At 42.3% G+C, this 23,977-nt stretch overlaps 4 protein-coding genes across 5 annotated transcripts; 2 read left to right on the top strand and 2 right to left on the bottom strand.

Annotated features, from left to right (window-relative positions):
* Positions 1 to 4,377: 4,377 nt before the first annotated feature.
* ftr82 (finTRIM family, member 82) lies at positions 4,378 to 10,068 on the top strand. The gene is made up of 7 exons (XM_026998532.3): positions 4,378 to 5,301; positions 7,043 to 7,138; positions 7,544 to 7,777; positions 7,976 to 8,135; positions 8,670 to 8,729; positions 8,864 to 8,932; positions 9,158 to 10,068. The coding sequence occupies exons 1-7, from the start codon at positions 4,717 to 4,719 to the stop codon at positions 9,676 to 9,678; spliced, it is 1,725 nt and encodes a 574-aa protein (XP_026854333.1). The 5' UTR covers positions 4,378 to 4,716; the 3' UTR covers positions 9,679 to 10,068.
* Positions 10,069 to 11,200: 1,132 nt separating this feature from the next.
* ift22 (intraflagellar transport 22 homolog (Chlamydomonas)) lies at positions 11,201 to 14,260 on the top strand. Of its 2 annotated transcripts, none has more exons than XM_026998537.3 (5): positions 11,201 to 11,548; positions 11,686 to 11,728; positions 11,861 to 11,950; positions 12,607 to 12,809; positions 12,957 to 14,260. In XM_026998537.3, exons 4-5 carry the CDS (start codon positions 12,629 to 12,631, stop codon positions 13,103 to 13,105), a joined length of 330 nt encoding a protein of 109 aa, XP_026854338.1. In that variant the 5' UTR covers positions 11,201 to 11,548; positions 11,686 to 11,728; positions 11,861 to 11,950; positions 12,607 to 12,628; the 3' UTR covers positions 13,106 to 14,260. The 2 variants fall into 2 exon arrangements, with proteins under 2 accessions (XP_026854338.1, XP_026854336.1); XM_026998535.3 differs by having other exon boundaries at positions 11,646 to 11,728.
* Positions 13,712 to 14,985, bottom strand: atp5l (ATP synthase, H+ transporting, mitochondrial F0 complex, subunit g). The gene is made up of 3 exons (XM_026998538.3): positions 14,826 to 14,985; positions 14,156 to 14,316; positions 13,712 to 13,914 (listed from the first exon to the last, which is right to left on the bottom strand). The coding sequence occupies exons 1-3, from the start codon at positions 14,875 to 14,877 to the stop codon at positions 13,816 to 13,818; spliced, it is 312 nt and encodes a 103-aa protein (XP_026854339.2). The 5' UTR covers positions 14,878 to 14,985; the 3' UTR covers positions 13,712 to 13,815.
* A 962-nt stretch (positions 14,986 to 15,947) lies between these two features.
* nherf4b (NHERF family PDZ scaffold protein 4b) lies at positions 15,948 to 22,581 on the bottom strand. The gene is made up of 11 exons (XM_035527521.2): positions 22,547 to 22,581; positions 20,212 to 20,239; positions 19,818 to 20,057; positions 19,384 to 19,595; positions 18,962 to 19,166; positions 18,542 to 18,678; positions 17,987 to 18,191; positions 17,555 to 17,751; positions 16,947 to 17,186; positions 16,430 to 16,654; positions 15,948 to 16,304 (listed from the first exon to the last, which is right to left on the bottom strand). The coding sequence occupies exons 3-11, from the start codon at positions 19,936 to 19,938 to the stop codon at positions 16,260 to 16,262; spliced, it is 1,587 nt and encodes a 528-aa protein (XP_035383414.2). The 5' UTR covers positions 19,939 to 20,057; positions 20,212 to 20,239; positions 22,547 to 22,581; the 3' UTR covers positions 15,948 to 16,259.
* Between the last annotated feature and the right edge of the window lie 1,396 nt (positions 22,582 to 23,977).

Raw genomic sequence — 23,977 nt, 5'->3', positions numbered from 1 at the left:
TGCCTTTATCCAACATGGCCGTCGGCTCTTCAGTTTCCGCACAAAAAAGTAGGCAGGAATGCAGCGTGGCCTGATAAGGCAGATAAGGGCAGACGGGCCTGCAGAGCTAATAGTTTCCACTGCAGGACAGGGGAGGGGAGGTTGGCTTTCTTCTTTTGTAACCGGTCAGCACAGGGGAGTCTGTAGCCCGTCAGGGCTCCCGGCCCGGGCGTCTATGACGTCCTCCCAGCATGGGGCTCGATCCCCATCTGACACCGTCCTGCGTTATGGCTCACAGCTGACGACTGGCGAGTTCGAGGAGATGCTACAACCACACACTGCCATTCGGGATGTCTGAAGAAAGTACAATATTCGAAATGAACAAATAAAGCTCAAGTGTAGCAGTGTGTCTGTATGTAGTTCAGAAAATGTTAAACAGTGCTGGGAACAGCAAAGGTTTTAATGGTTTCAGCCAAATGTTTAATGACCACGGCCATAAGCTGCCTGATATCTTCCTGCTGTTCCCCCTAAGTTATAGTACAGTCCTACTGAGATACAAGTTATAAAGACATTCTTTAGTAAATGCAATCCAGACAATACTAACTGCTTTGGAAGTTATGGTGTCGCCAAAGGTCTGTGTTGGCGACACGCAGAAAACAAAACACACAAATCAAAGGTGCTTTATTGTTAAGTTTTATATTATCAGCCAGGGCTTATATTTCCAGAGGCTACTGTAACTGAAGTGTAGGCACAGTATTTATAGTTAGAATATCCCCTCTCTCCAGATTGTGAAGTAACGAGACCTGCTTACCGTCCTGCTGCAACACCTTCAAAAGAGCAGCGGAGGTGACTGCACCAAGATAACAAACTGGCTGATGTATGTGATTGCTTATCTTATGCTGTTTCTGTCAAGCTGCAACAGTCCTGCATCTCATCCACTAAAGTGGGACTGTCGCATTTGTCATGCCATAGCTGAGTAATACTACGGCTACGCTACACGACGTCTAACACTCCATCGGTCATAAGGATCTTGTCCTAGCTAAAACAACATGTCCGTTCTTTGGTACTGGAGAAGTCGATCCTCCAGTCATTCATCTTCCAAAGTCCTGCAACAGTAGAATATTTCGCCAGTGGTGAACAAGGTGCGGTCTACAAAATTAAGTTTTAATGCTTTTTGGGATTTTTGTACATTTTGTGATCTGGTCTTTGGTGCGACATCTGTCTTTCCATAACCTCTGTGCACCTGAAGCAAGGCTCCAGCAGATGGGTGGAGCCGGCATGCCACGAGACCCATTTACCCCAGCTCGGCTCTCAGTGCAGTTTCGCTCTCTCCTGACCTGTTCCCTCCCACATGGCTTTACTCCAGATGTCTAGCAACACACACACCCTACATTCTGCATCTTAGCCAAGACACACAAAGGTGTCCATTGTTTGTGGGAAACCCTCCGTGCACTGACCAACGGAGAGCGCAGAGGCAAGCCCTAGATTTCTGCATTATCAACCGCCTCGTTATACATGCATGCACTTACTATTTGCTCGACCACTCACAGGTGGAGACACACACATACACGTAGGCATGCATGCACACATGCGTACGCACCTACACAAACCACTCTTAATCATTACCCCACTGAAACACGACCTTTGACCTGCAGTACATGCAAGGAAACACAGGGCTTCCTGGCAGGTGGGCCAAAATGAGTCTCAGAGGAAGGAGGTTGTAGTGCTTGTGCTGCAATGTACATGAGGTCATGCTGAGGCGGAGGCAGTGGTGCGAGTGAGTGGATCTGCAGGCTTACTTCACACCCTCTAACTTCCCCACATGGACGCCGCGACGCATCCCCTGCTCCAGCACATCCACTGCAGAGACACGACCGTTAAGGTCATGAGGGGTGGGGTGGGGTGGGGGTGGGGGGGTTGAGGGGTTTGGCTTCTCAGGTACAAGTTGCCCTCTGACACCAGCGTGAGACCGTCCTCCTGCGAATGGGACAGACCTGGCTAGGCACGTCTCAGAGCAGGAGGGAAAGGTCCCCACCCTGTGAAAGCTTGACTTTGCTCAGAGTCGGCTTCTTATTATTCACACATGGACAATCGCAGGAAAGGCTCTGCTCAGCAGCCCTTTCCTGGAATCTGATCAGCTCTGGGAAAAAAAAAATGTAGGAAGGAAGGAGAAAACAGGCTTATCAGAAAGCGCACCAAATAAGGACTGAGGCGAAACCATCTGCCGAGTGGTGTGAGGTATGCATGGGGGAGACCGAATGAAACCAGTCTTGTGAAGCCGGTCAAAGTTCAGCAAGTGTCTCTATGCACACACCTGTGTTTTGGACCAAACCATTTTTAATTCATAACAGGTAAGCAAAGCAGCATTTCCAGTGTTGTATTTTGCCACACTTTTTAAATATCCCCTCTGTCATCTACAACAGCACCAAGATAACATGAACTTTGCCCCCGCCCCATGATAACACTGCAGTCTCACTCTAAGTAGTTTTGACGTTTAATTTACAATAAATGTCAATTTAAGGCGGACTGAATACATTGGGGGTACATGATCGATATTTGACACAAGAGTCTCGACCCTTCTAAGTGGGAACACATAGTGGTTGCTATAATTACGCAAATTAGGGGTGACACATTGAAACTAATTGGCCCTGAGGCACTGAGCATAACTTAACTTACAAAGTGTTATTCATCTTCTTTGCCGCAAAAAAGGAATGTGTCAGACCGAGAAACTAGGCTTGTACCACAGGGAGAGGAGCGACATCTGCAACTTGGCAACTCCCAAAGACAAAAGGAAAATCAGATGAATGAACATAGAGCAGAGCTTTGACTGCTGTCACTGCAGCACATGGGTTACGTGGACATTCATACTGACCCTGCGTCTACAGGATGTCTGAGTCATTGTTCCTTGGCATTCGTGTGAAGCATGCGAGTCTGTGTGCAATAAGAGAATGAGGTACGGCAAACAAACATGAATGGAATTCGTGCCCACACATCAGAAGAATGTATGGCATTGGAACGTATGGCAACATGGAGCTTTTCACCTCAGCTTCACTATCAGGCCCAAAACTAGCTGCCAAAAGAAAAGAGAAGAGGTGCACATACATATTCACTGTTCTAGATACAGCATCAAAAAGCACGTGCACTGCACTCATTTTGTGTGCGCTGCATATCAATGAAGGTTTCTATGAATGCACATGGGTCCAAAGCTCATTTATTTATCTGTAAGGAACATTCGGAAAGATGGGTGCATGCTTTGAGTTTGTCCGACCCCTAAAATGATTTTTCGTGTAGATTTCATATTTCATATATTTTATGAATATATCACACTTAAAACTAAGAATTTTGCTTAACAGTTATCCCAAACCAGGAGACAATAAATCTCTTTGATCTTATTTATAGTGCTGGTTTTAGACTTGATTGTGAAATAATTTAATTGTGAAATAACTACTATTTAGGTTCGTGCATCACCTTAATACAAACAAAAAAAGGCCAAAATAGCAACAACAACAACAACAAAATAACCCACCTGCTGTCTCTGCAACTGTTTCATGTGTTGTATTTACACATTCCTGCATAGCAGCTATATTATGAGACCAGCTTGACCAGTTTGAGATCAAATCTGATTCAGTCTCAGTGTGAAACACTACTCAGTCAGCTACAGTTACAGTTATTTACTTAGTCTAATGAGAACTACTACATTCCCTCGTGTTGTGAATAAATTTGGCCTCAGTGACTCTGTTCTGACAGTGTTAGCTCACACTATGTTATTATTGTGTCATAATATTGGTGGATTATACACACTTGATATTGTTACCAGTGTTCTGGTGAGTTTAGATGAGCTAAAGTGAAACACATCCAGGAAACCTCATCAGTGTATTTACTAAAATGAACAACTGTCATTTCCACATGACCTGATTTTTTACATTGCCAGCATAGTTATTAAATTATGAATTATGAAATGAATTACCACTCATTGCAAATTATGTAATCCAATGTCATAAAATCACACAAGAGAGAATGGAAAGTTGTGAAGTAATATAGTGCACAGACTGCAGCAATCATTTAGGCATGTCACAGTCACTGATAAGTACAGAAGTGGACTGCAAACATTGGAAAATAATTAACCAGTTGCAGTTTTGGTTTGTGCCAGCTTATGAAAGTCTTTTGGTTGCTAGTTCAATTCCAAAGAAAGTGAAGCTGGCTAAACCACTCTTGGGTTCTCAGTGTTTGTGATTGTCTTTATTAAGGCACTTAGTTTCATCTTGAAACTCCCACCATTCTACAGTTCACTCTCAACAGCCCTGCCCTGTTTTCCCTCTCCCCGCCCTCTCTCTCTCTCTCTCTCTCTCTCTCTCTCCCTCCCTCCCTCCCTGTCTCCCTGTCTCTTAAGGCTCTGTCAGTCCTGGTTTAACTTGTTTGAGCCAGGCTGTACTCTCTCTCTCTCTCTCTCTCTCTCTCTCTGAAAGAAGGAGAGAGCTCTGCCAGCTTTTAATCAATAACTCGTGGAATTCAGAAATAGAAGTAGGTCCTGCCTGCTCCAGTCACACCGAACGCAATCTCTAGGGCTTTGGGCTTCTCCTCTTTCACATTCCGCTCCCTCTCTCTCTCACTTTCTCTCGCTTGCTCTATCGCTCTCTTTCTCTCTCTCCTGCCCTCACACAGAGGGACACTCTCACCCTTACTAACTCAGCCGTCTGGATACAGCAACACTTGTGCACTCTCGTGCGCCAGGCGACCATGGCCGAGCCCATGTCCCCGGATTACTTCACCTGCCATCTCTGCGCGAGCCTCCTGAGGGATCCAGTGGCGATCCCGTGTGGTCACAGCTTCTGCATGGACTGCATCAGCGGCTACTGGGATGAGGCGGACTACACGGGCATCTACATCTGCCCACAGTGCAGGATTACGTTCACCCAGAGGCCTGTGCTCAGGCCCAATGCCACCCTCACCAAAGTGGCAGAGAAGATCAAGAAGACGGGCCTGAACTTGGCACTGCCGACCAACGGAAGCCTCGCCGGCCCCTCGGACGTGCCGTGCGACTTCTGCTCGGGAAAGAAGCTCAAGGCAGTTAAGTCATGTCTGAACTGCCTGGCATCGTACTGTGAGAAGCACCTGAAGCCCCATTACGAGTCGGCCACCTTCAAGAGGCACAAACTGGTGGATGAACTGGGAAACCTGGACAGGAAGATCTGCCCGCAGCACCAGAAGAGCCTGGAACTCTTCTGCCGCACCGACCAGATGTGCATCTGTGCCATCTGCACAGTCAGCGAACACAAGGGCCATGACATTGTGTCGGCCGAGGCGGAGAGGAGCGAGAAGCAGGTGAGTAACGGTCGATTCTTCTGAATTGTTGTGATGGGAGCTGCCACTGAGAAGTTCAAGGGTGCTTTATTTACACGAGTGACAACTGAAGTGTGACAGAGGGCGGAAGGGAGGAGGTATTTTGGTTGAGATCTGTCAAAGTATCCATATGTCATTTAGGAGTCATCACACTAAGCAGTGCAGAAACTTTCCAGTATGGTTTATCTCAAATGTTGCTGTATCTCACGTTTTGTCTGAAGATCTGACAAAACTTGTTCTCAAACCAGTTCAGTGTTATCTAAAACAGGCTGGATGAGAATACTATGCCTGGGACAAAAATTATGAAAATGTTGCAGAGGAAAAGAAAGATATAAGATGTAATGGGGACAGACTTCATGGAACAACAATCTCTGAGACTCATAGCCAAGTAAAGTAATCACACCCTAGTGGTCAGCTTGACACAGGGAGTGCCTCTACAGTGTGCTAGCCAAAGGTTAAGTGACTCTGTGTGGGCTTCTCTCTAAAAATGTTTTTGGGGTTTGGTTTTTCCTCAGAAAAGAATAGCTTTCGTGTTGTCAGCGTAGCGAGGGAAGGGATAGAGGAGGGATGGTCAGGGCTCATGGTGTAGGGAGAGGCAGATCCCACGGATAAAGGAATGTGAGTGTAAGGAGAGGTAGCAAAAGCGTACACACCCCCCGCCCATACTATCAGATAGAGAGGAGAGTTTGTGCACTCTGACCTTCTCCTAAATGGCTAAAGCCATCATCCACCTCAACAGACACGTACACCTGAGAAACATTTGGATGGCCTACAATTAGCCTTTAAGAATTCTACACTATTAAACTGAAGCGGTCTCTTCACCATCTTGTGGAATTACCTACGGATCATAGGTTGTGCTGGAAGTTAGCTAGAAGTTCTAGCTTTGGAAAAGTGAGAGGAAGGGACCAAAAACTATAAATAGGATTTCTAACATTTCACAGAATATACACAGGATGAGCGGTGGCAATCTTAGTTTAAAAACTCAAATTGGTTGATATGTTTATTTATTTCCATTCTAACATTATGAAAGGCTGGGCTTCAGCATTGTTTTGGTACACCATGGAGCTGCTTTAATGTTTCTTGTGATCCTCTGCCAGAGAAGGAACCAGCAGGTACCAACTACGAAGGGGTTGTTTATTCAGTTGTGACTAGAGGGACCATTCCCTCAGCCTTATCCTAGATTTAAGAAGCTCTGTTTTTCATCTCTTGCTCTCTCTCTCTCTCTCTCTCTCTCTCTCTCTCTCTCTCTCACACACACACACACACACACACACTTTATTCACCCCTTCCCAGATTCTCCACATTCCTTTAAGCTTATCTTGAAGAATGGTTTGGTGGGTTCGCTGAAATGCTGCATTTAGGCCTCCCTCTCCATTCTGTGAGGGGCCGAGGGGCATGTGCACCTTGAAATGCCTCTCCACAGGGCAGGCTCTGCTAGTTTCGCATTCCTGTCATGACTGGCATTCTCGCACGCTTCTTTCTTTATTCTGTCTTTGGGGATAAAGAAACCCACATTAAACAGCATCACCTAATAATAATGATTACCAGTGAAGTAATGTTTACTCTACATGCAAAAGTTTTCATTTTACCAAACATTGCTTCAAGAGATAAATGTAGTGAAATACAGTAGAAAGGTCAAGGACACCATCTAACATGTAAATACTTTGTGTAATTCAACCAGTGTACAAGGAGTATTTTTTGTGGGTGTGTCCTTCTCTGACAGAAACTTCTTGGAGTGTCTCAAGCAGAGATCAAACAAAAATGCCAGCAGAGGACCAAAGAGCTGGAGGAACTAAAGACAGCTGTGGACTCCCTGAAAGTAGGTCACAATTTCAATGTATCAGTACAGAATGGCCCATGATTGCATCATTGACAAGCAAACTGTAACATATCACACTGGGCTACAAGGCCCAAGGGCATATCATTATCCAGCCCACGAGTGACAGTGACCTATGGTAGAACTCTTATCTCTTTTAGTAACTCTATAACTGCCTCGACTAAGGGAACACAAATAAACCTTGAGGCTTGGCCATAATTGTACTTTTAGATTGATCAAATAGAAATGGGCTGTTGATACATAGTGTCTGATATATGTTAGGTCATGACTTCAAAGGTCAGGTGAACGTATCCAAACTATACAGAGAAAACAAAAAAGTGTCAGATTGTGACACCAAACATGCTCTACAGTTTCTATCTTTTTATCAAAATGCTAATATGTTTTTAGAGTTCAGCCCAAAGGGCCATGGCCGAGAGCAAGAAGATGTTTGATGAGATGATCACCTCTATTGAGAGGATGAGGTCAGAGGTCACCAAGCTGATCAACATCAACGAGAAAGCTGCGTTTAGCCAGGCTGAGGGCCTAATGGAGCGGCTGGAGCAGGAGATTGAGGAGCTCAAGAAGAAAGAGACGGGTCTGAAGCAGCTCTACAGTACCGAGGACCACATTCACTTCTTACAGGTACAACCACAGATCATTGGTTCAATCCGTTACTCCAGCCATGTACTGGGACCACAAACTCAAAACACCATGTTGAAAAACATTTCCATGTTTATCATGCGATTTTATACTTTCACAAGTCTGTACCATGTCTGAAGAAGTAAGTCATTTAGTCTAACCCTGCACTCTTCATGAACTTGTTTAATCCCTTCCGAACAGAATTTCAACTATCTTTGCACACCGACCGACGACGGCTTCATCCCCAAAGTGTCTCTGAATCCTGACTTCTCATTCAGCGCCGCTAGGAAAGCTGTAGCTGAGATCAAAGAGAGGCTAGAGGAGTTGGGCCGAGAAGAACTGCTGAAGGTCTCAAAGACAGGTACGAACACATTTCTCACTTAACCAAACAGGGATTTAAAAAAAAATGTTTAAAAAATTTTAAAAGGCTTATTGCTGAGTGGTAAAATACTAGTGACAAACTTCAATTTTAGCAGTGAATTGTATGTTCTTTAACACTAACACCCGTAAAGGGGTCACTTGCGCCAGCTGTACACATGACTGCAGAGTACAAACGCCAATGGTGCAGTCATGTGATCGAAGAAGCCGGTTAAATTGTACATGAGGGCGCGACTGGTGTGTAGCACACAAAGGCCACAGCTCTGATTGGGCGAGGCGAGGTGTGTACACACGTCCTTTTATTCCCAGGTAACGTGTTACCTGTTAGGAATTGAAGCGCCACCTCCAGCCGCCTAGCTCTCACGAATTATACCGGTATATATCTTCGTGATACAAGTCGAGATTAAAAAAAAAAATCTAACCGGCATGCGCCGTACCGATCCAGGCGGCGATCGGTCGGCGCAGCGCCGCCATAAGTCGAACAAGCCTATATATAACGAAACTTCCTGTATTTCAGTTAATGAAGTGCCTGTTTACACTGTGGAGAATCGTACCTTTCGAGAGAAAAGCAGCCGAGGTGAGGCGCCATCGTGACGATTACTTCAAACTACGTTTCATTATTCAGACATTCAAACACGTGAACTCATTAAAAGACAAGAACACAAGTTGTATGAATAACATTTGTAAAGACATTTATTTCTGCTTCTGCAGTCAAAGAGATCCATACAGTAGACAGCGCCCCACCTCCCCACCCCAGGAGCAGGTCAGAGTTTGTGAAATGTAAGAACCCTGTCTAATCATTTCTGTGAATGCTTTCTCTAAGCTGAAGGACTCCATTTGTTCTCAGATAACATCCTGTCTTTTGTATACTTCCACACCGACTTCTTGACATCCTCTACCAGTAATATTCCAATACATATACAATAGGCATGAGCGGTATAGATACTGACATTTGGCCAGCTACAGCTACCAAAAGAAACCAGATTCCCTTGTCCCTGTTTGTAGACTTCTGCCAGCTCCGCCTGGATCCCAGCACAGCTTATAAGGAGCTCTACCTGTCCGAGGGGAACAAGAAGGTATCGCGGACCCGCAACCTGCAGCCGTATTCCGACAACCCAGAGCGCTTTGACAACTTTGCGCAGGTTCTATGTCGCGAAGCTTTGTCTGGTGGCCGCTTCTACTGGGAGATTGAGTGGAGCGGGGAGTTCTCTGTGGGCGTGGCCTACCGGGGCATTAGTCGCAAGGGCAAAGGCTCCCTGTGCTTGCTGGGGTACAATGATAAATCCTGGAGCCTCCTGTGCTCCGACTCAGGCTATTCCGCCTGGCACAACAAGGTGGACAAGCCCATCAGTGCACCTTACTCTCCCAGAATAGGGGTGTACCTGGATCACAGCGCAGGGGTGCTGTCCTTCTATACCATTGGTGAGACCATGACGTGCCTGCATCGCTTTGAGACGACCTTTACTGAGCCGCTCTACCCTGGGTTTGGTGTCGGAACATCTGTTAAGATCTGCCAACTGAAATGAACACTGAAATGAATGTTTTGCATTTTCACAAAGAGCCCAAAATGAAGGATTGAATATTCTCAGAAGTGTTTTTTTTTATTATTGATTTTCTATTTTTCTACATCATGTTTTGAATTTTATGTTGCTTTCAACTCTCATTGAAGCTATTGTGTGCAAAAACTAAATTTTTATTTCTAAATTGCTACAATTTATTTAGGTCTAATCCCACCCCCAAATGTTATTCAAACATGCCATTTTATGCTGTTCTTTGTCTATTAATATTGTTTTAAACACTAACCCTTGTATTTATCCAAACACTGCGTGCCACAGTCCTCTTTCTGATAAACAAAGTACACTATTTGTGAACAATGACCTATTAATATTCAAATTAAAGTTGTATTAATTTTCAAATGTGTGTTGTGCTTGTATAAATGGTACCATTTTACTGATGGACATCTTTATAAAACAGCATAATCTCATCTGAGAAATCTACTGGTGAATAAGTGCTGTCAATACAGAGTTTCTGATTGAGAATACATTGAGTACTAAAAAAATGAAAGAAAGAAAATACTATATACTCAAAATCAAGTTCATTTCTCTCAGATTTATATTATTTTCCAAAGAGTTTTTAATGTGTCTTTGTAAATGAAAATCACAGAAGCCATAGAACCAATTCTACATAGAACCATTTTCAAACAAAGCAAACCACCTCAGTCTGGCTTTTTGCCAATGCCTGTTCTTGCTTCCAAAGCCATTAGGAAGGAAACATGCTCCCAACCCCTTCCTTTACAGTAGGGAGAAAAAAAAACAGCACTACGGCTGACAAACTTCTTAAAAAGAAGTAACGATCTGAGTTGCAAGACAATTCGGACAAGCCTGAACAGTGCCAGAGTCAGGGATTTCAGGCACTATATATTTTTGTGTTTTCCAGACTCTTAAATTTGATTTAGATCGTGATGCCATTGATAATAAACTGAATTGGGTTTGTTCAAGCAAGGAAAGTGCAAAAGTGAAGCGGACATGAAGAGGCTGAGAATTGAGCAGCTCTGTTAAGGGTCCATCCTGCTCCTGATGGAGATCTATCCTTGTCTACCATCCAGCAGTTAAGTTACAGCTGTAGGCTGTCTTGAATAAACTGTTCTGATGGTCCTGAGAACTATGAGACGCTAGGACTGTTGGAACTGAAACTGGGGTCATGATCAAATAATATGGGGATACCCCGGAACACAGTTTAAAAACGAAGTGTTTGTGAACCCAAGTAAGTACGTAGTAAAACTAGACAGATTATATAGATATACAGATCTAGACTGATCTCTCGTGTGCCCTCTGTTGGCTATATTAACTTACTTGTTCAAGCCGTAGGTTGCACGTAAAAACGAAACATTTTATCCACTATATAAATACATATTCATTAGAGTTAATAGCTAATTACACATTTCGGGTACATAATGTATCACTCACATTCAGACAAATTCTACATTTAACTTTGTACACAGATACAAGTCAAAATTAGTGAATCTGTATCTGTGAAACACGAGATTCGTTTTCACACAAGCTAGCTACAGCGCCTTGACAACGAGATGTTTAGTTATCTAGCTAGCTTAGCTAGGTAAACGTTTCCTATTTCTAATACTGTGATGTTATTTTAAGTATAAAAGCAAGACCGGTATGCTTCTAAGACTTTCACGGGTTACATTTTAATGGCAGGTACCCCTACTCCCATAAGAGACCAGTAAGAGAGATCAAAAGAGACAGATAGCTAACCTAGCTAGCTCGCTGCCAAACCTCTGCAATAGCGTAATTTACCCATACTTTATAACCGATAACTAGCTTCCTAACCTAAGTTCTAAAAATGTTAAAAGCGAAAATACTGTTAATTGGACCTAGTGAGGTGAGCACGGTCTTAATTCTTACTAATATTAGCTGTTTAGTAGAGCGATCCAATTTGCTTTTGCTCGAACTGGCTTTAAATACTTTAATGTTGACAGTGTGGGAAGACGGTATTGGCAAATTTTCTCTCTGACACAGTGGAGACAATTGGGTCGGATTACAGGCCGACACAGGGTGTGAGGTAAGAATACTGAAAACGTAAAATCAAATAAAACTGCAGTTCAGTATAATCGTCATCGAATACTGTAGTATAGTTTTGCTCTTGTGGGTTGTTGTTTTTTTTTTGACAATTTGTTTATATGGTCCGTGTTAGGATACTTGAGTTTGAATCACAAAATCTGGGAAGTAGCACCAAAGACACTGCTTTTGAGGTGGAACTATGGGATTGTGCTGGAGATTTTAAGTGAGTTGCTTCCATCTTCATTCACGTTGCTCTTTTTCCACACTCGTATAGACCTTCTTTCAGTCATTTTCATGAGAATGTTCTGTTCATAAGTACTTTTTTCAAGTTGCAATTCTGGACAGTGACCCTTTCCATACTGATCACAGTGCTATGCATGTACATTGTATTGCAATGTATGAAGCATAAACACTTTGCTGAAAAAGTAGAATTACTGGCTAAACAGTCTCCTCTAGTGAGTCAAAATGTTCAAAGAAATTGAGTAATTGGTACTTTATTGATTTTCTTGATTTTTGTTATGATAGTGAAAGAGCGCTTTGTAAAGGTCTTTCCTCCAATAAAAAATAAATAGGGATTATAATTAAATACATTATCATATTTCTGTTCCTTAGTTTTCTCTATAATTTGTTTCTCTATAAAAGTGACTATAATTTCAAGAAAATTAAATTGAGTGAAAATATGAGACTGAAACTTTGAAAACTTGTCCTGTTTTCATTGTTTTTTCTAATTGGTAATGGTAACAGACTTACTTGTATTAAGCCTAGTCATTCATATCTTATCAGATATTAATGATTCAGGCATGTAGTTAATGCTATCTCAAATTTGCGCAACTGTTTTCAAATATGGTCTTATGTTGACTGCTTTGGTCATTGATATAGGTTTGAAGTATGCTGGCCAGCTATGATCAAAGACTCCAGTGGGGTAGTTATTGTATTTAACCCTGACACACCAAGCCATCTTAAAGAAATAGAAACCTGGCACTCCACATTCATCTCATCACAAGGCCTGCAAGTAGGCCAGTGCCTGCTCATAGCTCACCACAAGCCCGGGGATGGAGCAGATACATCACGTCCACAATTGGGTAAGACCGAAAAGCAAAAGCTTTGCAAACTTACGCCAGTATTACTATAGAACAGTAAATATTGGCAGCATGTACTATTCTATAGTAAACACTAAGTACTGGAAAACTGAGTGTGAAAAATCCATGTTTTGTTTTTTCTTTGTACAGCTCCTCAGTTAAATAAGATACCTCTCATTCATTCCAATCTGGAAGACGACCCTGAAGGGGTACGGCAGGGTTTCCGCAAATATTTGGGAAACATCGCACAGACTTTGTCAGAAAGTCAAGAGCGTGAAGAGATGTCCATTATAACATGACCTTTAAAATACTGCTTGTTTTTTTTTATATTCCATGTCCTCCAGGATAATTTGTAGCAGTGCTATTTAAAATTTCAAAACCTAAAATCAAAATTTCCAAACTTCAGAAATTTATTTTTAACCAGTATGGTCATATGAATGTGATTTAATAGTTTATTAAACAACTGCGCTATTGTAGTTTATTTACACTTGTATCAAATCAATGCTACCTTAATAGTAGCACAATTTGGCTCAATATCCCCAAAATTCACTTGCATCATAAACCTTTAAAGACTTCCATTATAGCTTGTTCTTTGTACTTGGTCTGCCATAGTTTCAAGTCCACAATCTGGATAACTTTTCACCATCAACATCAGTTAAAGCCAACAACGCACATTAGGTTTAACATTACAACAAAGTTTTAAAATAAAATATTCAGCATCAGTGTACATATTTCATGGTCAAAGGGGCTGACAAGAGAACCACAATGACAAGTGCTCAATATGGGACTTGGCATTTGAGAGATGATTTCTGATTGGACCCTATGAAAGTATGGCATAATTAATTGCATAAGTGAGATCTTTACATTAAATGCTCATTTTGCAACGTGCAAAAGCAAACAAGTAATTCTGTTTAATAATAGACATTTATTTAGTTCCTGGATTCCAAGAAGTTCAAAATGGAAAGCAACATCTTAGACAAAGGAAAGATGCAACAAGGACAGTCCACATTTATACATCATAACCCACAATGGCTCTCTTTCCAATAATCTCGCCAATGTAGAACCACATCAGAACTTCTGTGGCAACAAGACCATTCCTCAAAGCATCCTGTAAAAACATGGTTATGCAATTTTAGACTTTTAGAATGAATATTTTTACTTAAAGCAAAACAGCCTAGTGCCATGAAGTATACTTTACTAATTTGCTTAACAGAGGCAGAGCTGATGCGTCCTTAACACACTTTTGACTTCACCTGTGGTGTAGGGTTTTTGCCTGACTCGAGCATGACTTAAAAGAGTAAACCACAGTAGCTACATGTCGAACAACCTTTTTGATAAAGCGTACTCACCCTGACTGTCGTATGACCGAGACGTCCGGCTTGAAATCCTTTTATGAGCTCCTTGGCACTAGCAACTGCTTGGGGGATCTCGGCTGGGGAAGGTGGCACCAACTCGACACGGGCGTAATACCAGAATGTTGCTAGCCGAGGTCTCGAGTAGGTTACAGCGGCTGCAAAACCGGCAAATTGAGCCGTGATAAGTAGTTTAATAGTTGATTAGATCATAAGCACTAATGTAGCTAGACAAATAACTGTTATAGTTGCTGAACTAACCTACTGCATTTACGTTGACATTGGCGAGATGAAGAACAACGGGCCGAAAGTAGCTAGCTAACTAGCTAACCTACCTATATTCTAGCTCAGCAGATAACTAACATACTAGACGTGTAACCATAACGACACGAATAAAAGTATACAGTTTTCTAAGGCAAATAGCGCCGTGCTGGACAACAGTCAGCTATGCTATGAACTCCACGACGTACACATTGTTGCATCTTATTCATATAGCTTTCCCTAGATAGCTAGCGCTTAGCTTCCTTGCTAACTACCGATTGACTTTCTATGCTTGTCCACAAGCACAACCAGTAGCAGCTAGTTAGCATTAGCTAGCTAGCCCATCTAACAGTAGTAATTGGTTACTATATGCGTTTATCTTATATAGAAACACGAAATGTCTTACCGCTAACCAAAGTTGGTACTTTAGCAACCAGTTTCTGTACCGCCTGTGCCATTTCGTCTTGTTAAAAGAGTAATTTCGACTCCTCTGTGCAATCGACGCCCCTACAAATGAATGTCACCTACAGCAAAGGACCTCTACAACAAGACAAGGTTAACTAAATGCCTGACGCAAATTCAAAGAATGCTTTCAAAAGGCAAGAACAACTAGCTTGATGCACTGTCCATACACACAAAAATCCACTTATTACTTTTTTATTTTTATATATTATATTTTTTTTTACTATATTATTCAGTTGAAAATATGCGCTATGGAATCGACCGGTGGCGTATGCTTGGCCTACTATTATGGGAACGTAGACCCAGTACAGATCAAGCGCCTGTCACTAAAATAAAAGACGGCGGGTCGCGTATCTTTATGCAATCTTTGTTGGAGGATTTACGTTGTACGATTTATTGGTGCATTTGCATTTGTACCTTATTTTCAATATAAAATAACATAATTGTTATAATGCAATAGTAATATGAGCTTATCTGCAAATGTTTGAATCGAAACTTAGAGGAAAAATATGAGACGTTAAACAACTCGAAGGACATTTTAATACTCAGCCGTTTAACTGGAAGTTAAGGGTTTGCTCAGAGAAACAATTTTAAAGGAGCTTTGCTCAGATTATTTATTTGTTTATTGCACATTGACAAAAAAGTGAAACAAAATCTAAGCATAGTCCTAACAGGTTATTCAAGCTGATAATTACATTTGTAACACTGAGAATCTGTAAGATGGGGATGGGCTACAACACTGATACTGAAGCATCATTTAAAAAGCATGATTCTGAGCTTGTGATGTTGGAAAAAATAAATATAAAACAGTCTGTTAAGGAAGATAAATCTGTTATCCATCAGATATTACAATTAATATCTCATTATTTACATTTATCCAAAGCAACTTACAATTATGACTGAGCACAACTTGAGCAATTGAGGGTTAAGGGCTTTGGTCAGGGGCCCAGCAGTGATAACTTGGCAGTGGTGGGGCTTGAACCTTCCAATTACAAAGGTACCACTACCCTGTCAGCAGATATAACAATAGTGACAACAATACATCTTGTAACAAGTATAATTATGTTTCTTATGTTTGTTTGTTATGATGTTTTCTTTCATTTAGAACTGCAACAGTGATGCAAAGATGATTACAATTTTTACTTGTGTGTGGTCTAAACTCTTTGACAAATTCAGCCCAGCTAGAGAAAAGGTCATAAGCAGCTCAAAGTCTTTCTTCCCAAGAGACACAGGACAGCTTTGATTACACACCACTGCGCCGGAGTTGAACTAAAATCCCCTGCTTGTTCACAAAATGTTAGGCATTTCTCAGGTCAGCTGTCCTATGGATCCAGAAGCTTTTCACAAGTCTTCAGAAGCAGCCTTGCATTTTTAGGGATTAATGCATCTGCTGTGTGGACAATGGACTCCCATGTTCCTTTACCTGCCATAAATGAAATTGCTTAAATTTATTTATTTAGTTAGTTATTTTGTGTGTGTGTGCGCGCGAGCGCGAGCATGTGCACATGTGCATGTGCACGTGTTTGTGTGAATGCCTGAATATCACACCTCAGACGTCTTAACTACTGTTTCCGCCGTGATGGGCCTTGCATTCTTCTTCATCCACTCATAACCTGGTTTGTCGATCACCAACAAGGAAAGAGAATGTCCTTCTTTCTTCATGAGTAAAATCACATCTTCCATACACTCCTCCTCTACATTCTGTCCATTCACTTCCACCACCACATCACCCTGGAGGAGGCCAGAACTCTCTGCAGGACCACCTGCTGCCACCTACACATAGAATAGAATAGAATAGAATAGAATAGAATAGAATAGAATAGATATGAAATGAAGGTAAGTCAAATCATTACTTTCACAAAAAACAGTCTAAGGGTGTTCTGTTACCCATGTAATTATCAGTTAATAACATGCTGAATTTTATCTGTGTAAAAGTAATCACAGATGTTCCTGTGATTACCTTTTATACAATAAAGCCTTTATTATCATGTTCTAGGATCTAGTCATTAAAGGCCTATGAATTGCCTAGTCAAAGAGAGCCCGGAACCGGGAGCCTGTTCTGTACCTGGTTTATGATGGTGCCAGGTTTCTGTTGGCTGCAGTCCAAATGGAACCCGAAGCCCACAGAGCCTCTCTGTAGAAGACAGAGTCTAGGACTGGGCTCATCCCGCAGTTCTTCCTGGCTTTCAGCAGAGGGTGCTGGCAGCCTCAGAGCTGCTGGACTCTGGTCCTGTGGAGCAGGACTTTCGTGTTGCTCATTGCCAGAGAAAAGATCCTCACAGAAGAGCAGAGGGGATAGACCCAGCTGAGACAAATGTTAAAGAACAATTTTTTTGGACTATTAGTTGGAGACAAGTTAAAGGGATATTTCATCCAAACATGCTAATTTTACTAATCATGAATGGAAGCTGGCAGTGGCATGTTAGCATGACCTTCAGTGAACGATGCTAACCAGTCTCTGCTAGCTTCTGTTAGCAATGCCATCACTCATGGCTGAAGTATTCCTTTAAGCATGTAAGTGCATGTTGAGGCAGAGTGTATAGTTACATCTCATTTTAAGAAATGAATTCAAATGTATGATGAATTATTTACTGGTTTAACAGTTGAATAACTCTTATATCTGATTCTAAATTCTGATTCTGAGTCCCTGATTAATGCATCCACCTCACCCACCTGAGTGTACAAGTCTTGGCCGTGGACAGTCATAGTGGTGAGGGTGACATGCTTTCCGCTCTGTCTGATTTTGCTGACGACATCCTCGTGACCCAGGCTATCAGTGGACTCCCCATTAACCTCCAACAGGAGCTCTCCATCCTTAATTCCTGCTGCCTCCGCAGGGCTGCCTGCATCCACCTCCCGCAGCATATGAACTGCACACATACACACACACACAGTCATATCGATGGTGTGAAACATTATGAATGGCAGCCACCGCATGCTGAACTTAGGTGCCTTGGTTCTGCGACTTCATGTGTGACAAATTCAATGCCACAAAGCCTTCAAAAAAGAATCCCATAAAGTCCTTGAAGCCTCTAAATCTGCTACTCTTGGTGAGCCTTGTGAGACTCAGGCGTGATCACAAAGACCTGCACGCTTGCGTCCCACCTGGCCGCCCTGCTATGATCTTCTCCTGCCTGAGCAGGAAGCCGTAGCCTGAGTGGCCCTGCGCCAGTCGCAGTCTTCGGGGCCGGAGTGCCATGTTCTGGGGGTCAGCCAACACCGGCACGATGGGCATCCCCCTGCGGACGTAGCTCTTCTCACTCTCGCTGTCAATCACCAGCACGGTCATGTGATCGCTGCACTTCTTCACCTGAGAAGGTCAAAGGTAATCAGTATTGCTTCATATGCCTAAAGTTCTGATAATGCAAACATGGGTTAGGGTTGGAAATATGGTTAGATACATTAATTACTTTGTACCTAACATTCCATCAGATTAAATGAATACTATATGAAATGATAAATAATACATCTTTTATGGGGATTTGCTGAAACAGCCTTGCAGCCACCTTGCTACAGGCTACATGCTCTGCTTTGGAACTTTTGCAGTTTTTAGTATTATTGTTAATTTCAAAGCCTGTCGCTATAGCACCTATTCTGTCAGCTCCAGCAATGCCGGTCTGGGGCTTTACATACGCATATACTGTAAACATATGTGCCCACCATCTTGATAATAGCAGAATGCAGAAATTCACTAGCCATGGCACCATTGATCCAGACAAGCCGATCTCCTTTCCTCACTCCTGCCTTCTCCGCAGGTCCCCCACTTGCTGGACTTATAGTGAACTTCCCTTTCTCACCTACAGGGGGCACACATGGAACAAACCTCTACATCACCAAAGATTTTCACACGATGCTCATACGATACTCATACTCACAACTATGATAGGTGAGGGACAGAAGGCAGAAAAGCATTAATGACAAAACTGGCGGTTGATACACTGGCTGATACAAGGTGTGTGTGTCAGGTTTCTGATGGAACATAGAACCAGCTCATGGAACATAGAACCTGCTGATGGAACATAGAACCAGCTCATGGAACATAGAACCTGCTGATGGAATATAAAACCGCCTGATTCCCACCCTTCACAGGCAGGATGATGATGCCCAAGCCAGTCACGGGGTCTTTTGTGATGTGGCAGAGGCGTGGATGTCTCCAAGCGTCTCCCCGCTGGGCCCTGGCCACCTCTCGTAGGTTCCAGCCCTGAGCCATGGCCTGCTCATACTCCTCACTGCCCAGAACCAGGAGAAACAACTGGGACCCACTGACCAGGATCCTGCGGACAACCTGAGAGAGAGCCAAAGAGAAAGTAGAGTCTCGACTACAGAGCGGAAGGAGAATGGAAAGGCAAGCCATACAATTTGGCCATCAAACTATTGATGATATCATGTCCATGACAAAGAACATACGCACAAAAGGTTGTTTGTTTTGCAGAGTAGCCGTGTTCCAGACAGTGTTCTCAACAGGGACCTTGGGGCGTTCATTGGGAATGTTGACCTCTCACCTCCATGTGCTCCATGTCATCCACGAACAGCTCATTGACCTCTAGGAGGTGGTCCCCATCCCTCAGCCCGCTCCGCCCAGCCACGCCCAACAATTCCACCTGTCGGATCACGTGACCTGGACGCCCTCTCTCCACACGCAGGTGAAATCCAAAATGCTCCCCGTCCTCCCTCTTCAGTACACACACCCGGGGCAAGGGACTGGCCACACGTACTACAGATGAAGATTACTCTTAGAGACAACATGCTGCACTATTAACACTGTATATTTAATTGTTCTGCTGTCTTGTCTCCTGTCTTCAACTTACAATCAAAGGCAGGATCTAAATATCTCGACTCAGGAGCAAAGCTAATGTATATTTTATTTCATACTGTATAAGAAAATGTAATAGACTAGCCCGAAATAAGAAAAGATAATCAAGCGTGCATTACATACCTGAATCTTCAACATGGACCATGGCTGGATTATCTACTCCTTCCTTTGGATTGAAGACAAATCTGTTTAGTGCACATAAAAAGAAGAGACTGTCCACTTGATAAGATCTTGCGGTGTTCATATTAAGAGCCAATGAGGTGCAGCCCAGCACCCTAAAGCCATAAACCAGTTAGGTGTCATCAGAGGTTGATTGGACGTTGGACGGTAGACCATCTTTACAGATGTCTGTGCCCATGTGTTCTGACAGGAGCAGAGGGTGCAAAGTCTTGATGTTCATAGCCGAAGGGTTAGTTAGTGTGTGCGTGTGTGTGTGTGTGTGTGTGTGTGTGTGTGTTTGCCAGTAAAAAAAATAACAAAAGGAATTCAAGAAGTATCCAACTGGGTCAATACTTACTTATTCAATTCCATAGCGTTTCCTGGCACTGGAAAATATAAAAACAAACAATTAAGTGACTCAGAAGTGAAGTAGTGAAAAACACACAGGATTTTACTTTTACATTATTCAAACAAGGGACACTTTTAACATCTGATCAGAGATCAGACCTGTACTATTCATGGTCATATACTTGTCTAAGGCTTTTGCTTCAGAATACTGAACAAAAGTCAGTTTGAGCAAACCTTTATGTAAACTCCACAGCCCTAACCTGACATTCAACGTCCTCACTAATCGATCAGCCACGGAGCCGTCTTGTGTTGTTACTTAAAGGCCTAAAACCCCAACCTGCTAAAAATCCTGAAAATGTAAAATCGGATATTAGTATATGGTGTCTTTACACCTTAGTCTTGTCTGGCAGTAATTAACTATGCCATTCAAGAATGATAGGTGGGAGACTTTTATCTATGCTTTACAAATTCCCTAACAATGCAGGTTCATTGCTACACCTAACAGAGCATTCCAAGCAAAGAGAACAGTTTTGCTCAGAATTTTGGGTATGTTTGTGGACGTTAAAACAGTTATATTGGGTACAACAGCTACCTTGTGCTTTAAGTTTGACAGGACTTTCTTAGAAGCAAACAAAGTATATATGTAAGTATATAAGTATAGAAAATAATGGCTGTTTTCAGTTCATTGTAAACTGTATAATAGCAGGAACACAGAAATACACAGAGTTGCACAAATATATCTAAAGGTAACATTTAGAACTCAGCTCAGTAAAAACTAAGATGAGCAGCCAATCACTGAGCAGCTCCACAGATAAAACACATTGTGTGTGCCCAAAACAAAGGCCCTGTTCATAACAGAATGTTTCCAAAAGATTTACAGAGAATTCACTGCAATCTTATGAAACTTGGGAGCAAAAAAGACATTTTCCATGAGGCAAAAGAGTAACTCTCAGTTTGGTCCTCAATGACAAATTAGGGTTATGGTGTAAAGAATATGAAATGCTATTCTAAAAGTACATTCCTAAAATGTTTGAGCATCAAATTGTTATTGTTTTTGTTTTGGTTATAAAGCATTAAATCGAAATGACAAAGAACAAATTAATTTTGCAAGCTATCGCCTATCTAATCTACCTAGCTCTCTACCCTAACAACTGGACTGAATTTTAAAAGCCTGAAGAGAAACTTCTGGCATGAACACCAAACTACAATAAGCACAGTGTTATCAGTGAAAGCTGAATAGCGGCTTCACTTCTCTAACCACATAGCTTAGTAAAGTGAAGATGGGCTCATGGGAAATGGAGTTAATTAGAATATTATTACTGTTCTGATGACTACGGAACAATGGGCATCTGGGACAAGTGAACAGATGCTGAGGCATCTGAGCGTACACAGCCGACGTCGGCCTCTCACACATCGCCATTTACATCGTTTTTATTTTCCTTGTCAAATGTTCACAGTGATTTGCATATTGCAGATTTGATCATGCCAGCATAACAAATTACCTCAGATAAGTCTTTTACAACATAGCTATGTATCAGTCTATATAGTTCTGACTCTGTGTTACTGAAGGAGGGAGAACGTGTGGTATTTCAGCACATGAGAAAACAGAAGACTGAAGCAGTACTAATAAGACTGAGTCCTGTAACACAGAATCCTGAGAGGAGAGAAGGCAGGAGATGTGAGGTAGAGTGAGTGGACCACACAGTCTACCTCACAGCTCTCAAACTATGGCAAGGAAAGGAAGAATTAAGGAAGTTACCTGTGGAGTGCCGTAATCTCATAGTGGCGTGTGTGTGTGTGTGTGTCTGCGTGTGTGTCTGCATGTGTGTGTGTGTGTTTTATTTTGTGTATTCTGTCCCAGTCCAAGTGGAGGAGGTGTTAGAGATGAGTGCATACAGGTGCAGTGCAAAATTCATCTTCTTGAACTTAGATAATACACCTACTTTTTCTAGTTTTACAACAGCTCCATTTAATGGTTGATGTGTGTGTGTGTGTGTGTGTGTGTGTGTGTGTGTGTGTGTGTGTGTGTGTGTGTGTGTGTGTGTGTGTGTGTGTGTGTGTGTGTGTGCACATGTGTGTGCCTTTAATGAGAAAGGGGCACACATTAGTAACTTATGAACATGTCTACACATACATTCACACAACACAGACATGTATAGATAGTGCCTCATAATAAAAAGGTTTGCCCCCCTAAACCATTTATGTTTATATTAAGGATTTCTGCATAATTAAGAGAGCAAATTAAAGGTGGACTGAGATAGAATTAGATTCAGTAACATATAACATACAATATAGCTAGATCATACAATAATGTAGCTTAGCACAGACTGAAAACCTTTGCTTACCTTATGTATTATGCTACATTAGCACAGTTGTGTGTCCCAAAGTGTCTGGGACAGCAACAGAGAGGGAGAGCGATAGATATATATAGAGAGAGAGAGCTGGAGAGAGAGAGAGAGAGAGAGAGAGAGAGAGCTGGAGAGAGAGAGAGAGAGAGAGAGAGAGAGAGAGAGAGAGAGAGAGAGAGAGAGAGAGAGAGAGAGAGAGAGAGAAGAGGAAGAATTCTACTACATTCCATTAGTGATTCACTCCCATGGTCGCTGAAGGCCAACTATCACACTAAAGCTCCAGCTAAACCAACCACAGGAATGACACCTGACCTATGGTGGAGGAAAACCTCCCTTTATCCCAAAGTTGTCCTATTTCCCTTTCTTTGGTTCCACTTTCCCATTGTTCACTTTACTATGTTATGAGATGGCATGGAGGGAAAAATAAAACATGCCACAACTACTGTACGCATAATGAAGCACAAACAGAACATGAAAGTCCAAGCTAACGTGATCTTTGGTGTCCAAGAGCTCGTCTGCGTCTGCCTCTTGCTGTAGTTGCGAAAAGTTACCACAAGAGGTCTCTGTTAAAGCGAAAAAAAAACAAAACAACAAAAAAAAAAACAGGACTTATGTGCCCTAAAGAATTAGTTCAACTTACTCCAGACACAAGAGAGTGTATAAGGGTCCTACTGTACCATTTTGCAAAAGGTGCAGTATCAAAATTCTGTCTTGTACGTGAGCTTTGTTTATAGATCTGGGAAATGTCAAAGTGTATGTATCCATGAAGTGATCTGTCTTTGATGTGGTGTGAATGACCAAGCAGAAATACAATGGATCATTAATAATGCATTAGTCAAGGAATGTGCAGTGATGACAGAAATAAGCAACCAGGCTGGCATCTTTTTTTTGGGACATTTTATCGCACACAGTCTAATCACACACAGTATGACACCTTGGTACTTGAAATACGGTGTGACTGACAACCACTGGAAAGCCCATGAATAGTGGAGAATAAGATATAACACAGAACAATACCTTTGCTATTAGAAACAGGTATTACCCAACTCCCTACTCTAGAGGTTCTAAACATATCTTTAATCATTAATCTCTTAAAACCTACAGGCAGGGTTACATTTGTGGACTTTTGTGTTGCATTAAGTCCATCATCTGGTAAGACGTCACCATTGCACTGCAGCATTTCAGAGGCTGACTAACGTGAAAACAATTAGACGTGTGTAGTGTACGTGCTCATAATAGGCAGTGTATGTCCATTGAGGGGTTTGCAACAATCCATACTGTTAAGGAGGCACGAACTGTCCATCCAGCATTTTGCAGGGCAACTGGTAACAGACACAATGTTCCTGACAGCCCGGGTTTGCCCAAACAGTGGAGCTGACAGACAAAAAATGACACATGACTGGATTGCATGAACTCCACCTTAAGAGG

The sequence above is a fragment of the Electrophorus electricus genome, chromosome 8 (assembly GCF_041902795.1).
Source record: "Electrophorus electricus isolate QZ-2024a chromosome 8, ASM4190279v1, whole genome shotgun sequence".
Lineage (NCBI taxonomy): Eukaryota > Metazoa > Chordata > Actinopteri > Gymnotiformes > Gymnotidae > Electrophorus > Electrophorus electricus.
Note: the sequence above shows the minus strand (reverse complement) of the source record. Positions and strands in the feature narration are given on the sequence as shown.

Excerpts from the sequence above, each read along its gene's own strand:
- ftr82 (XM_026998532.3), top strand. The coding sequence starts at position 4,717 with ATGGCCGAGCCCATGTCCCCGGATTACTTCACCTGCCATCTCTGCGCG. Across the intron at positions 8,730-8,863 it reads TCGAGAGAAAAGCAGCCGAG|TCAAAGAGATCCATACAGTA; the intron begins GTGAGGCGCCAT and ends CTGCTTCTGCAG. Across the intron at positions 8,933-9,157 it reads CAGGTCAGAGTTTGTGAAAT|ACTTCTGCCAGCTCCGCCTG; the intron begins GTAAGAACCCTG and ends CCCTGTTTGTAG.
- ift22 (XM_026998535.3), top strand. The coding sequence starts at position 11,510 with ATGTTAAAAGCGAAAATACTGTTAATTGGACCTAGTGAG. Across the intron at positions 11,549-11,645 it reads TGTTAATTGGACCTAGTGAG|TGTGGGAAGACGGTATTGGC; the intron begins GTGAGCACGGTC and ends TAATGTTGACAG. Across the intron at positions 11,951-12,606 it reads GATTGTGCTGGAGATTTTAA|GTTTGAAGTATGCTGGCCAG; the intron begins GTGAGTTGCTTC and ends TCATTGATATAG.
- atp5l (XM_026998538.3), bottom strand. The coding sequence starts at position 14,877 with ATGGCACAGGCGGTACAGAAACTGGTTGCTAAAGTACCAACTTTGGTT. Across the intron at positions 14,317-14,825 it reads AGTACCAACTTTGGTTAGCG|CCGCTGTAACCTACTCGAGA; the intron begins GTAAGACATTTC and ends CCGGTTTTGCAG. Across the intron at positions 13,915-14,155 it reads TCGGTCATACGACAGTCAGG|GATGCTTTGAGGAATGGTCT; the intron begins GTGAGTACGCTT and ends ATGTTTTTACAG.
- nherf4b (XM_035527521.2), bottom strand. The coding sequence starts at position 19,938 with ATGAACACCGCAAGATCTTATCAAGTGGACAGTCTCTTCTTTTTATGT. Across the intron at positions 17,752-17,986 it reads GATCATAGCAGGGCGGCCAG|TTCATATGCTGCGGGAGGTG; the intron begins GTGGGACGCAAG and ends GTATGTGTGCAG. Across the intron at positions 17,187-17,554 it reads GCCAAGACTTGTACACTCAG|CTGGGTCTATCCCCTCTGCT; the intron begins GTGGGTGAGGTG and ends CATTTGTCTCAG.